This window comes from Syngnathus floridae, chromosome 6 (assembly GCF_059516105.1).
Source record: "Syngnathus floridae isolate MCC-2025c chromosome 6, RoL_Sflo_1.0, whole genome shotgun sequence".
In the NCBI taxonomy this organism is placed as follows: domain Eukaryota; kingdom Metazoa; phylum Chordata; class Actinopteri; order Syngnathiformes; family Syngnathidae; genus Syngnathus; species Syngnathus floridae.
This window is the reverse complement of record NC_142418.1, coordinates 13,293,187-13,308,197: the sequence shown is the minus strand read 5'-3', so window position 1 is coordinate 13,308,197 and position 15,011 is coordinate 13,293,187. Positions and strand designations below refer to the sequence as shown.

Below are 15,011 nucleotides of genomic sequence, written 5' to 3'. Positions count from 1 at the left end.
CAACAGCTGAATTATTACCCCAGACTTTTTTTTTTTTGTGTGAAAACAAAGTATTTGAAACAAAACACTTTGCTCCTAGCTCGTTGGCCAAGCTGGTTCTGAATTTAGATTGTGGAATTTGAAGTGTGTGTATGCAAAATATAAATCGATTTAATTGTATTGTTGCATCTTTATACTGTCCAATTGCAAATATACATATTAATGTTATCATTAGCCCAAATTGTCTTCCCCTCTAGTAATTCTTGATCATCTCTCTAACCCTGTTTAGTGTCTGATCATTGGTGGCGGACCTTGTGGTCTGCGGACAGCCATCGAGCTGGCTTTGCTGGGTTGTAATGTGGTGGTGATTGAGAAGAGGGACGCGTTCTCCAGGAACAATGTGCTTCATCTGTGGCCATTCACCATCGAAGACCTCAGAGGCCTTGGTGCTAAGAAGTTCTATGGCAAGTTCTGTGCTGGGTCCATCGATCATATCAGTGAGTACATTTGGCTGGCATTTTTTTTAATAGTTCCCTTGAAATATCATTGTTTCCAGTGCTGAGGAAGCGCTGAATAAAAGCAATACTTTTATTTCACAAACACTTTTTCATTAGCTTTACTTTTCCCATGAATAATGCAGAATTACTATTCCTGGATTTGGAATAATATTATTGTGATGTGTGATTTTTTCCAACCATGTTTAAAGAATGTACTGATATACTGTACTAATTAAAAAGGAAACATTAAATGACAAAAAAGAGTGTGAGTCAAGAAGAAAATTTGCAGCACTGTAGTAACATCCATGCATCTTCATTTATTGAATGGATGATTTGTGTACGTATGCTAATCTGTCCTTAGTTTTACAATTTTTTTTTTTTACATGCATACTCTATGCAAGTGCTAATATCTCTTCCAGGTATCCGTCAGCTCCAGTTGATGCTCCTTAAAATTTGTCTCATTCTGGGCATTGAAGTTCATGTCAATGTGGAATTCATTAAACTTGTTGAGCCACCAGAAGAACAGACTGACGACAGTAAGTTCCTCTTCATAAACATTCGTAATGTATATTAAAACTGAGTAATCCGAATACAGTCACTAATCTCAGCATTCACGCTTTCCCATTGTTCCTCATGCAAATCAGAACTTTGTTGCTTAATAAACAGCAGCACATGAAAGTTACCCGATTCCCCTGTGCCATACTGTTTTCAAATGAACATCATTACTGTTGAACACTTCACATCCAACTGCCTGTCATCTTTGTTAATCAGACTGGTTTGCTTTGCTAGGTCCGAGTTGGAGAGCAGATATCCAGCCTTCAAATCACCCCGTCTCAGACATGGACTTTGATGTGGTGATTGGAGCTGATGGACGCAAAAACACATTAGATGGTAAAGTTAAAGAAAATATCAGCAGGAATCGGATTGTGGACTATTAATTATACTTTGTGATTGTGCTTTTTAGTCAGGCTTTAAATGTTCTCCTATTGTTCACATTTTTAGCCCAAACAAGCCTAAGGAATGTTTTTCCCCCAAAAGTAGTATGCTGAGTGCAAATATATTTGCTAATTCCTCTGTAGTCAAAGCACTGTTTATTTTCCGTGGAAATGAGGTGAATAGTTCCAAAGCTACCCTTCATCACTGACTAAAGCATTTCCTGTTTACATGCTTTTATAAGTGGAAGGCAAGTATTGTATAATGTCCATCTGAGTTTGTGGTTGAGGTCATAAAGATTTTATATTTTTAATTTAATTTAATTTTTCATTATTATTATTATTATTAAAATATGTAATTTTAATTTAATTTTTAAAATTATTATTATTAAATAAAAATGTGGGCTCTTTGTTCATGTTACTTCCATTTAAAATATAGGACCATTAAAAAAAAAAAAAGCATTTCCCTATTTTTCTTTATAGTTTACCCATTTTGTTTAATGTATAGACTCAAATAACAAATCTAACCCAAGTAAACATGAAATGCAGTTCAGAATCATTTGCGTGCAAGTACATAAATACTGTACTTTAAATTCTCATATTTCATCACTCGGATTTGCTATCAAGAAGTCAATAATATAATTGCCAATAATAATGTTTTTGTTTTTGGCATTACAAGCACACTGTTATTATCTGGCAAGTTTGTTGCCCAGCTATGTTCTACTTTGTAAAACTTTGATTCCCCTGAACTGGTCAAATAGAATCAATGCCTTTTAAAGTTGAATTGTTTTTGGCTGTTGTTGTTCACAAACATTTCTTTCTTTGCTTTTGGTAGGTTTCAGGCGCAAGGAGTTTCGAGGAAAACTCGCCATTGCTATTACAGCAAACTTTGTCAACAGAAACACCACAGCAGAGGCCAGAGTGGAGGAGATTAGTGGAGTTGCCTTTATCTTCAACCAGAAGTTCTTCCTTGAACTCAAGGAAGAAACAGGTCAATCACCAAAATATTGCCCTTGTATATACCCTTAAATTTCACAAGACAATGATCCGAAACACAAAGTGGAATCTGGACCAGAATACTTCCTAACTAAACAAATCCAGGCTTTCAAATGGCCAAGTCCAGACATGGATCAAGTGAAAATCTGGAGATCTGAAAACTTTTGTTAACAAACACTCTTCATCTAATCTACCTGCACTGGTGCTGTTTTGCAAGAAAGAAAGTGTCCGTCTGCCTGTCTATCTATTTTATCCTCTGATCTTAACTCCCAGGGCCCGGTTGTTCTAAACTCTGTTATTTTTTAATCGCTGGTTCAGTATGTTTAATCGACCGTTGAGTTTAACGGCACATTCATCTTCTTCAAAATTCTGTTGAATTTCACCGGCTGATAATTTGACGTTAAAGTTAACATAACTAAGGAGCTAACTTCTTAATCGTATGGTTACAAGTGCTGCGCTTAAACAGCGCAATGAAACGGCAACAAATATACCGACAATCATTAGCACAGTCCACTGATTAAATCACTGTTGTTATATTTTGAATTAAATACAGAATGCAATGAATAAAATCTATATTCGACTAAACTAGTTTAAATATGCCACAGGCCTCTGTGCGCTAAGAACAATCAAAAATCGAATTGAAGGATTTGAAGAATTGTGACACCCTGTACATATATACTATTATATTATACTATAGTATCATACATAATTGAAGTGAAATGTCAGTTCTAAATCTCAAGTCTGTATTTGTCTTCATATTTTCAGGAATTGACTTGGAGAACATTGTTTACTACAGAGACAACACTCATTACTTTGTCATGACTGCAAAGAAGCAGAGTTTGCTGGACAAAGGGGTCATTATTGATGTAAGTTCACATGTTCATAGAGCGGCTTGACTCGGTGGTCGTAAATGTTCAATTAGGAATGCAACCCCCCATCTCCCTAAATAATTACTATACAAGTGTTGATTTCATCTTTTTTGCTTTTCATATAGGATTATGTCGAAACGGATCGTTTACTAAGCACTGACAATGTAAACCAGGAAGCATTGCTCTCGTATGCCCGAGAGGCAGCTGATTTTGGCACAAATTACCAGCTACCATCACTGGACTATGCTATCAACCACTACGGGCAGCCAGATGTGGCAATGTTTGACTTCACCAGCATGTATGCCTCGGAGAATGCTGCTCTGATCAGGGAGAAACATGGACATCAGCTACTGGTTGCACTCGTGGGAGATAGTCTGCTTGAGGTATGTATTGTCAGTGGAAATAAGCACTGACTCGATCTTTAGAAAAAAAATTCTCCTTGACCAAGATGGTGATGACGATTCTCTCCACAGCCTTTCTGGCCGATGGGTACAGGTTGCGCACGAGGTTTTTTGGCAGCTTTTGACACAGCTTGGATGGTGAAGGCCTTTGCACAGGGGAAGAGCCCTCTGGAAATTCTGGCAGAGAGGTTATGTGACATTGCTTTTCTTTCTCGAACAAGAAATATGTACGTTGTCTGCCATTATCCTTGATTGTTTTCATCTGGAGGAAAACGGTGGTTCACGATCAAGGCTGTATATCCAAAGTGTTTCACTAAGTCTTATGTTCGAATGTCTTTTATTATACTCGGTCGACATCGTAGGTGTCAAACTCGAGGCCCGGGACCAGATACGGCCCACCACATCATTTAATGTGGCCCGCCAAGACAAATTGTGCATCGACTACAAATTATCTTCACTTCAAAAAATAGAGCTATTCTGAGCAATCTTTTTAAGATATTTGAACAATTTTACTAGTCTCTGATTTCAAAATTAGTTTTTCATCAATTTGTTGTGTATGCGTATAAGATAAGTCGTTTACAGTCGTGTTGGCCCTCCGAAGGAAACTATGGCTCTAATGCGGCCCGCGACAAAAATGAGTTTGACACCCCTGGTCTGCACCATCAAAACGATGAATGCAAAATAGAACAGTCCAGAAGGATTGTTAGCATTTAGTAAACAAAATACAGCCTGCCTTTTTGAGTGTTATGCAATTATAACTAATCTTTACAAATAATGATAATGCAGTGTGATATATACAAATTGTTCCTCAGTTGTTTGTTGTACCATTCTTTAGGGAGAGCATCTACCGGCTACTTCCCCAGACCACACCAGAGAACATCAGTAAAAACTTTGATCAATATACCATTGACCCTGCAACCCGCTATCCTAACCTTAACTCCAGTAATGTTCGCCCCCACCAGGTCAGTCTAACACTTATTCAAAATGAATCCATTATTACATAAAGGAGTACAGTTGCAATTTTGGATGGAGATACTCAGTGTTACTGCTTCCTCAAGGATAAAAATGAATTATGTGTCATTGCTTTACCAAAAAAAAGCATCACTTCATTTTCTACCTCCAAGGTGCGGCACCTGTTCAATGATGGCAAGCATGACTCTTCTCACTTTGAAGGTCCCATAGGAAGACCTGTTTACCTTTCCAGAGGTGAGGCTCAAAGATCATATACGTTCAAAGCCTAATAAACACGACGCTCCATTGCTGCTCGTTGCCATCGGTGCTTGTTGCCATTGGCGCCAGCCCCATCGGCAAGGCGTGGGTGGCGACGAGGACCGATGGTAACGAGTGCCGATGACGACAACCGGAAAAACGGTGTGCGTCAAAACCACTTTATTTCAAGCCGAGATGTTCTAAGTTCAGTAATTTGAATAATGTTCTTTCTTATACAGAATCTGAGGTGTGCCCCAACAGGCTGCTGACATGGTGTCAGAGACAGACTCATGGCTATCGAGGGGTCGACATCACCAACCTGACATCCTCCTGGAGGAGTGGCCTTGCTCTTTGTGCACTCATACATAGGCAGAGGCCTGAGCTCATGTGAGAATGCACTCTCTGTATTCCTCCCAAACTATTGCAACAACAATTCCGCTGTTTTTGCCTCAAACTTAAGACATTTGGTTTTGAAATATGGTGGGGGGGCTCAATGGGTTTGTATTTTTTTTACAGTTTAATTATAAAATAGTAGTTTCACTTGGTTTGCCTTTGTGAGATACTGAGATTGGATTGATGATTGGAAACATTGAATTATAAAAAAATAAACAAATATTTAAATAAAGGGGGCAAAACACCTGTTCATGAAACTGAATGCACTTTGCCACTGGATTGCAAACAGTCCACAATGTATTGAAAATTAATATTTATAATTGATTTCCCATCTTTGCTCAGTTTCACAATTGCTTGTTTTTCACCAATGTGATTGTCATAATAGTTATACTGCTAACTTATGATCTTCAAAGTCAGAACTCGCGAGCATATGAATTTGAACATTGATAAGGAACATGTCTATGTGATTGTCTTTCTGATTCAGCGACTATGACACCCTTCATGAGGATGACGTGGCAGCAAACAATCAATTGGCGTTTGATGTGGCTGAGCACCACCTCGGGATTCAGCCAATGACGACTGGAAAGGAGATGGTTGCTGGGGCTGAACCAGACAAGCTGCTAATGGTTTTATACTTGTCCAAGTTTTATGAAGCCTTCAGGAACTTGCCTGGAAACAAAAAAGGTCAAGGTTAAAAACATTTTGTTTGTTTGTTTTTTGTTTCTTAACTTTTTCTCAGTTAATACTCAATTATTTCTTTAGGTTTCTATTGCAAAAGTATTTTTTTTATAATGAAGAGGTGGTGATAGTCATTTGGTGTTAGTGGTGGTCTCGCTAATATTAAAGTTTGCTTTGCTGAATTTGAGCCTGCAGAAAAATAATCCAGTTGAAGTGAACAAAATGAGTGAGGCAGTTGCCTAAAATAACATTTTTTGGTTTTAGCCAATTTCACAATTAGCAGAGCATAAGAGACAAGTGATTTACAGTAGTGCTCACAATAATAGTGCTGTGTGACTAAAAATATTATTGCAGGTTCTGAGTATATCTTCTATGGTTAAATGGGAAACAAGGTATCAAAACAATTATGGGACTGATCTCTGTTTTGTCATTTGCGGTTCCCTTAATTCTCTATTCATAACATCCCCCTGCAGAACTTGAATGTCACTGATAGTTTTGGGATCATGTCTCTCTGTGAATTGTCACTTTTCAAGAATCAAACAAGTTCATGTGTGTCGGCTGTGAATCCGTGTGCGACCGTGCATGTGCGCGTGTGTGTGACTTTTGAGAATGTTTTGTTTTATCCCAAACCTTTATAGCTCAAGTATTGCCTACTTTTTTTTTTAACCTAATGTGCTTCTACTTTCCAGGAGCAAAAGAAAGGAATGAAAATATTGAAAGACAAACAGGACAAAGCCAACCCAGAAAAAGAATACCAAAGGTTGTATAACACTCTTTGGAATGAACCAACTTGTTGAATTAACCAATGGAAAAGCTTTATATCACTTGCCACCTCGTCAGAGAACCATCATTGCTCTTTTGACATAAAAAAAATATTCTTTCAAGCCATTACAGTGGTAAAGAATGGGCATGAAACTGGTTGGATGGATTATTGGATGTCTGCAGGGTGTATATTGCAAGGAAAATTATCATGTTTAGGTTTATTTTTTTTATTATAACGGAATCTTGTGCTTGCTCTCGCAGGATGACAAAAAAATGGACGATGATTCAATTAATAAAAGGCGACGCAAGGGTAATGGCTACCTCACAAAGGTAGGCAGATTATATCATCATATTTAAAAAAAAGTTAAATATAGTTCTTACATTTCGATCATTGGATGACGTTTATGACTATTCTTCACATGATCTTGCTTTATATTCCTTGGGTCCATTGGACCAGTTATCCTGTCACAGTGCGCCTTCAGCAGGTGAAGATGGGAAACTGCGGGAGAACAAGGTCCGATCCATGGCAACCCAACTGCTGGCCAAATTTGAGGAGAACGCGGCAGAAAAAATGCATGGCAAGGTCAGATATCAATAAGTAGTCAATGCATTGACATTTGAGAAACTTATGAACCCTTGGGTGCATGGGCTTGTCTTCTTTCTGCGTCCATTGCTGCAAAATAAGTGGAAATAGGGAATTAAAATTAAATCACCCTACAAAGTGAAATTCTACCTAAAAATAAGATACGTTTGAATTGGTTGGGGCGTGATGTAATAGTGGTACCTTGACTTATGAGTAAGTAGACGTTTTAAAATTTTCAGGAAATGAATGAGCCAATCACTGGGCCAATTTTTTCTTTCATTTGCGAGCAAAATTATAGGTTGAGTGTTAAATGGCAGCAGCAAACTTAACTCACTTCACAGCAAGGTGCAGATTTGCAGATTGTGAACAACCAGACACCACTTTGATTTCTCTTTTATTTAATATTTGCTTTTCCCATTCCTTCTATAATCAGCCCGAGGATGACCTACCTAGCCTGCCCTTTTCTTCATCCCTGTCCCCTTCCTCCACCCCACTTCCTCTCTCAAATGAGGAGGAGGAGGGTGAAAATCCCCGCTTTGCAAAGCCCAAGGATACTCCCCCCCCTCCTCCTCCTCCTCCTCTTTCTCTGCGCCGCAAATGGCAGGTATGCTCCATCCATTGTATCTTGTGTCACGTCACATTCATTTATGGCTCAGTAGTTTTCAACTTGCTATTCTTACCACAGATGTAGTTTCTAATCACTCCCTACTTATTTCCTGTGGCTCCATGTATCTTTGTCTCCATCTCCTCAGCCTTCCATCTACCTCCGCTTACTGGAGAATCCTGATTCTTACTCAAAACGCGACAGTCGCTCTCCTTCACCCTCACACACCGGTAGCCCATTGCGCTCGCCAAGCCCTGAACGACACTCCACAGAATGCACCTCTCCTGTAGCTAAAGCCAGCCATTATTCTGCCTCTGCTCTGTTGGACACTGATCTTTCCTCACCAAGGTCAGAGGAGGAAATGCAACAGGTGAACATATGGGTGTACCGTATTGGCATTTAAGGAAAGAACAAAACTTCATTGAATAATTAAATGCCGTTCATAGTTGTTTGCTCTTGCATGTTCATTATAAGCTGTAGTCTCGCCTTAGCTGTATATCCGTGATCTCGTTTACTGCTGCCTCTTGTTGGTCCATCCTGCAGAATCAAGCTGAGAGGCTGTCTGCTAGACAGTTTGCACAAAAGACTATAAAGGAAAGAGCTGTCCTCCTTTCGTCCTTGTTTACTGGTTCCAACAAACCTACTCCTGCTCATTTTCCCTCTCTTCCTCAAGCACAGGTTTGAGTTTGTATATTGTTGGCGTCAGGCAGAAACCTCCTATGTTACAATTTGGTGTTTTTTTTTTTCCCAAATCTATGCGATATATCAGTCAGGTGTGTTTTTTAAACAACTTATTGATCCATCCAAAGTGTTGAAAATGGCTTGCTGTCTTTGACTATGTAATGTTAATGTTTTAACAAACATGCCCTTTTTGGAGTCGACTGAAAACTCATGGTTTTGGAGGTATGAGGATTTTGCCCGACGCTAGTAATCGTATGTTGAGTTCTTGTTTTCCTTATTCTACTTCATCCTTTAACTTTTAACTCCTCCCTAGGTTGAACTATCTACCTCTGTCCCACCTATTCCTCCATCTATAAGCACAAAAATCTACCCTATGGTCCACCCTGTCCCTGACCCCACTGCCCAAGCTGGTTTCTTTAACCCTCTTCACCTCAAGCACAAGAAAGAATCTCCCTTTCCCACCTTTCACGTGGACTCTGAAAGTTCACAGCAAACTAGTCATGCGGATTCCTTGTCTAGTAACAGCAAAGTCCCCACTGAAATATCTGGTTCTAATGCAAGCCAGGATGCCACATCACTCCCTGAAAACAACTTTTCTTCAAGTCCAGTTTTTTCTCTGTTAAACAAAGATACAAGGACTCAATACAGGCCTCAGGGCCACCTCGAAACACAGCAAATCCACAAAACTTCGAATGAGACATCGGAGAGCCACAAAAATAGTATAAATGCAAAGGTAACAAATTTGTGACAATAGCAGCAGCGTGCATGACATGAAGCAACCTTGTGCATGCTTTAATTACATGCGTCATTTACTAGGAATCAGCACTAAGACACTCTCTTCCCTTTGCTGTATGTCTTAGTGCAATGGAAGTTCTGTTCTCAAAGACCATAAAGGAATCGTTCGAAAATCAGTCATTCGTTCTGAGAGTTGTCCAACTGGAGCTCCGAGCTACAGTAAAGAGGTACCAGTTAAAAAACTGTTAAAAACAGCCTAAATCCAGGTTTGTTAAGGGAAAGGGTTATCTGTTCTTTTCCTGACTTTCTTTTGTCAATCTTCTGCTGTTGTCCTTTCATTTCTGTTGATGTCAATGTTAGCGCACAGTTGGAAAGGTGTCTTCAGCCATAGATGCTAAAGCCCAAATGCTAGCCATCCTCTATGAGACAGATCACAGGCCCAGTGCTGCGATGGTAAGATGCGTGTTTTGATATTGCAGTGAGAAATCTAACAGTCAAGTTATTCTCCGCAGTTTTGTTGGAAAAGTTTGCAAAAGATATTCAGAAGTTCTGCATTATGCATGCAATCGCAAATCACTTTTAAATTTGTGATTAAAAACAAAAGTCGCTCTAAAAGAGTCGTTTCAGCACTGGATAGCGCCACATCCTGACTCACATCCTGCCAAATAAATCGTGTTTGGTGCAAGATTCCAATTCATTTTTGTTTTATAGTTACTGGTCTGGTGCACAATGAATGATATTCTGGTGCAACATTATGTACAGGACAATCCCTCATAGCTCAAATGATGTACCAGAGTTGGAGTTTGCAGAGATATAGCGGTGGACTGCAATTTAGCAGCTTGAGAGGATAAAATAATAAACAGCTCTCATGCATCACGGGGAAGTAAAATCACAATAATAAACAATTGTGAAATGATTATGGCAGTGTCAATCAAAGCGAGGTGGTATTATTTTTGGAAAGGCAGACATTTTGGTACAGTTTTTGGAGTGGATATCATATTGTGCACATTGGAGGTTGCCTTTTGGGATCTAAGCCTTTGAGGTGTTCTCCCTCCTTGCTTTTTTGCTTCCTTCCTTTCTTTCTTCCTTCCTTCCTTCCTTCCTTCCTTCCTTCCTTCCTTCCTTCCTTCCTTCCTTCCTTCCTTCCTTCCTTCCTTCCTTCCTTCCTTCCTTCCTTCCTTCCTTCCTTCCTTCCTTCCTTCCTTCCTTCCTTCCTTCCTTCCTTCGTTCGACATTTTTCAACTATTGCCATTCATTTCACATAATTTGCATTTCAGTGCGCAACTCAAATGCTTGCTTTGTTGTGGAGTGATCGACCGTGTTCTCTGGGTTCATTCAAATATTTTTTTTACACATTGAGTTTTGGTGCAAACTTTGCTTTATATATTCTGATAAAAAAATAAAATAAAAAATCCCGGAATGAAACATTCATTCATCCATATTCAACTTTTTTTTTTTTTGTGTTCATGCATTTAGGAATATATTCTTGTATTTAATCCACTGGTGGAAAGTTTATTCATACTGCAAATATTCCTATGATTTGTGTAATACGCGTATCGGGTTTAAGTCATTTTAACGTTACCCATGTCTTATCATTTTCTCAGTGTGTGGGACGTAAGGAATTCCAGTCTGGACTTGGTGGCAGCGACATCTGCCATTTCTGCTTGAAGCGTGTGTATGTCATGGAGAGACTGAGTGCTGAAGGCTACTTCTTCCACCGAGAGTGTTTCCGCTGTGACGTCTGTAACTGCACACTTCGACTGGGCGGCCACACCTTCAACTCGTATGAGGGTATGCTTGAGTCATTGTCAAAATGTACCATTTAATCTTCAAAATATTGCCTGTGTTATGAAATACTTTGAATTTGTAATGTTTGTATTCTTCCAGCAAAATTCTACTGTAAGATGCATTATAGCCAATACCAGTCCAGTACACACTTCAGGAAAAGAAAGGTAACTAACTCACACTAACATTGTTATTGTCCTGCATCTGTCATCACTTGTGTGATTTGATCTGTGCAGGACAACCACAATCACGTCACAGCGTTGGTTCTAGACAAAGAGAGAAACCCAGTGACAAGCGACATCCAGACGCAACCTCCAGGTACCCTGGTTTCCTTGCTTAGGCGAGGCCTGAATTGGCCGAGGCATGCCAGCCGGGCTGTGTGTGTGATTCCTGGACATCTTTTGGGCAGTGTGCGTGAGTGTTTCGCAGCTCTGAGTACCCATGTGAGAAGCTACTCGCATGATTATGTGTTCCTGTATGAGTTGATGAGCATGGGTTGTTCTCTGCTCTGCGTAATGCTCGAGGTGCTTGGACAGATCAGCCAGGAGCCTCAGCTAGGAGCCTCAGCTAGCTCGCGTACTGAGCTGAGGAAATAGTCAAGGGCTCTGTCTTACCTAAGTGTGCTCCGTTTAGTTCCCGATCATGTGGAGTTTGTCTAGCATGATCTATTCCTGCATTCCAAAGTGCCCTATTTGATATAATATTTTTGAAGGCAAAGTTGATTTTAATAGTCAAGGTATACAACACCTAACTAGTTTTAATTATTTAGTTGTATGCAACTTGATGCCATTTTAAGCCAACTGTGAAGTAGCACAGTTATGGATGGTGTAAAAAGCTGGTGAGTGGAAATGTCTAAAATGTCAGAATTTTGTTAATGCAGCATTGATTTGCAACTTGCGAGTAACCTGGAACTTGCTTCGAATCTAACTTTCACAATGCGTTGGATGCTTTGAAACAAACTATAAGAATTCCACATGGCAGTTGACTCGGCATATTGCCTGCTGCACAATGACTGCAATGGAAATGCCAAAACAATGTTTCGTTTACGCTTTTGTTTGACTTCATTTGTTGTCTTTGGTTTAAAATCACTGCACTCAAAACATTTGCACTGGGACACCGATGATAAAAATCCATATAATGAGAGCATTTGTGAGACTGATATTTATTTTGCGTTCTAGTTTAGTCTCGTACTTTGGTTTATTATTATTTTTTATTTTGCCTAAGGCCAACAAAATTGCTCATTTTTAACTCTCAATATTTATGTAATTTATGTACTTTATGCTTGAAAAAAGACCAAATACATAATTTCAATTTTGCATTTCTCTGGTTTGAGTTTATCTATTTATCTTCGGTATTCTTTCTGCATTTAAATCTGTTCTGCCTCCAACAATCTTCTCTTATCTATTTTCTTATGTTTTTCCTCAGTTCATTCATTCACTTCATTTTGTTCAGTCTAACATTTGCAACGAAAGGAGGGTGACAATTGGCAATTGTGTATCATGTTTCAATTTGGGAGCTGTTACATTTCTTTTTACCTTCCCCACTCAGAAGAATTGTGATGCACAGATAAACATTTTATTGAACATATCCATCCCTTATTCGTCAATGCATTTCCTGGCAGTCATAATATCAGTGTGAGCCTAGTAACCCTTGTGCTTAGCAGTTCCTCACTAACACCCTAATACCAACCAATCTGTCTGCCTCAGTTGATCCATCATAACCATCATCATCAAGCGTCCTACTCTTAGGCTAGTTTGACAGTAATGCGTGTCCACAACTGTGTTACAGAAGACCTCTCCCCTTCAGAACCCCTCTCCAGATCTCTCTCGTGTACCTGCTAGAATTTGTCCAACAGATACGTAGCTGCTTTTTGCTGCACACATCATCAACCGTTTAATATGATTTAGTGAATATACAAAATGACATGCACATTTCTTTTTTTTTTTACTGACGCTCACTATTTTTTATTTTTTTAAGCAATACCTAGTATGGCATAGTTAAAAATAAATCAACAATTACAATGGGCAACTTTTTCTGTACTCACTATTCAGACGGGATAATGAGCAGATATTGGCGGACGTGTATTTCAGAAAACTGCTGTAATTAAAGCAAATTATTTGTTTTAAGACGTGCCATGGAGTCATCCTACTGTACATTTTTAAAGTTTAAACATGTTTACGTTCCTTTTCAGCTGCATGTTTACAGGTTCTAGGTTTTTATTTATATTTAAGGATACAGGGCTTTAACAAGGTGTGTTCACTTTCTTTATCCAAAAATATTGTTTTCATTGCTGGATATTTCGATCTTGATGTAGTCTACCAACATTTGTTTTTCATTTCCGTCTTGAGAATCTCTGTAAAGAATTCTTAATCTATTTATGCAATGTAAATATAACTGAAAATAAACCCAAATGATAACAATTGTTTGTGCGTTATTATCAGATATTTTAGTTTGCATTACACGACTTAAAATTGAAGTAGTTTTCAGTTTTTGTTAATATATTTTTTTAATATTTCCATACCTAACCACACAATTAACAATTGCCTTCACACTCATCTGTCAAGAAAATCCTTTTGCGTTTAGTTGCCCTAACATCACCTACTTGCCATAATGTTTGTCTGTCCCAGAGTACCACACATTTGGAATTGTGAAAGGACAGGAAATAAAAAGCACATGCCGTTTATTCATCTCTACTCAATTGAATTTGATACCTGAGCAAAGCTGAAGTGAATCGTGTCTCCTGTCAACTTCTACTGGGCTATATTTCCACTCTATTTCTTTTTCTTCGGGTGATGAGGCTCTTTCACATGTTCTCAATTCTTTACACATGAGGCTTATCAGTTGCTTCTCTCAAACCTGTAGCCAACTGAAATGGGAACATCAAACTAGAACAGTAAGTATTTTTTGCTCCAAAATTAGTGGACCTATTCTTATTTATTTATTTGTGTATTTATTTATTTATTTATTTGGTTTTGCTGTAGACTGAAAACATTTGAGTTTGAAAGCCATTAAAATCACCGTTCAAGTGGAATTGCATCACTTTTTCTGTCCAATAGGTATTTTTTGGGGAAGAGATGCCGTTATTGCACAGAAAATATTTGTTTCTTTTGTTACAAATTTTGTGCATTATACAAGTTGTGTATGAGATACAGATTTTAACACAATTTTAACATTTTAAGCAATCAAACTCAAATGTGTCAGTCTCAAACTGAAAATAGAAGAATTGGCCCTACATTTTGGTTTTCTTTCTTAATTTTTTTTGCACTGATGTAGAGGAACTGTCCATGGTAATATATGTAATGTTGACATTGTTTAATGTGATTCCAGCACTCTGTTGCGATATGTTGAATTGTAACTTAATGTGATAGTGCCAGAAGTTGACACATTGTTTTAGTTAACATTAGACTTGTAGAAATTGAATCTACACGTACTCCTTGCATTATAAGGTTGTGTACTTGTTCTCAAGCTGAATTCAAACAATAACTGGGTATTTAACTTGTCTATTTCTTTGAGATGGTTTTGAACTTGAATGGAATTCATTCTCCTTAACCAGTAAGTGTTGTTTTTAATTTCCAGACAGGTCATCTAACATGCATTCACAGCATGCCGATAGAAGTTTGACAGCTGGTCCCGGAGAAACATTCATGGCTGTGGAAACCCTTGATGTGCCCAGCATAGAAAAGCCTGCAGAGCAAGATGTCACAGAGGCAAAAGGGGCTGAAGGTCAGTCCATAAATTCAATTACATATAGTGTATGTAGAGCAATAACTCGATTCAAATATCATGAATGCTTGGACATTAGAATTAGATCTAAGAACACTATCTTGATAGAATAATAGTCCTTTTTTTATTCTTACTGTCTGAGAAGTGTTAGATTTTCTTCTTTTTTTGTTTGTCCTTGAGAATG

The 15,011-nt window shown here is 38.5% G+C and overlaps 1 protein-coding gene across 2 annotated transcripts in view; it reads left to right on the top strand.

Annotated features, from left to right (window-relative positions):
• The window catches only part of LOC148396633 (F-actin-monooxygenase mical2b-like), a 28,314-nt gene that overhangs the window by 8,359 nt on the left and 4,944 nt on the right, over nucleotides 1-15,011 (top strand). For both annotated transcript variants that reach the window (XM_088378073.1, XM_088378072.1), the window contains exons 3-26: nucleotides 269-476; nucleotides 896-1,012; nucleotides 1,266-1,367; nucleotides 2,244-2,399; nucleotides 3,170-3,270; nucleotides 3,399-3,656; nucleotides 3,747-3,862; nucleotides 4,510-4,636; nucleotides 4,799-4,880; nucleotides 5,123-5,270; nucleotides 5,761-5,960; nucleotides 6,644-6,714; nucleotides 6,978-7,046; nucleotides 7,174-7,299; nucleotides 7,733-7,903; nucleotides 8,052-8,273; nucleotides 8,447-8,581; nucleotides 8,898-9,317; nucleotides 9,445-9,546; nucleotides 9,680-9,772; nucleotides 10,924-11,110; nucleotides 11,207-11,271; nucleotides 11,341-11,422; nucleotides 14,681-14,827. In XM_088378073.1, coding sequence (XP_088234199.1) covers nucleotides 269-476; nucleotides 896-1,012; nucleotides 1,266-1,367; nucleotides 2,244-2,399; nucleotides 3,170-3,270; nucleotides 3,399-3,656; nucleotides 3,747-3,862; nucleotides 4,510-4,636; nucleotides 4,799-4,880; nucleotides 5,123-5,270; nucleotides 5,761-5,960; nucleotides 6,644-6,714; nucleotides 6,978-7,046; nucleotides 7,174-7,299; nucleotides 7,733-7,903; nucleotides 8,052-8,273; nucleotides 8,447-8,581; nucleotides 8,898-9,317; nucleotides 9,445-9,546; nucleotides 9,680-9,772; nucleotides 10,924-11,110; nucleotides 11,207-11,271; nucleotides 11,341-11,422; nucleotides 14,681-14,827 — 3,505 coding nt within the window. The remainder of the gene's footprint in view (nucleotides 1-268; nucleotides 477-895; nucleotides 1,013-1,265; nucleotides 1,368-2,243; nucleotides 2,400-3,169; nucleotides 3,271-3,398; nucleotides 3,657-3,746; nucleotides 3,863-4,509; nucleotides 4,637-4,798; nucleotides 4,881-5,122; nucleotides 5,271-5,760; nucleotides 5,961-6,643; nucleotides 6,715-6,977; nucleotides 7,047-7,173; nucleotides 7,300-7,732; nucleotides 7,904-8,051; nucleotides 8,274-8,446; nucleotides 8,582-8,897; nucleotides 9,318-9,444; nucleotides 9,547-9,679; nucleotides 9,773-10,923; nucleotides 11,111-11,206; nucleotides 11,272-11,340; nucleotides 11,423-14,680; nucleotides 14,828-15,011) is intronic.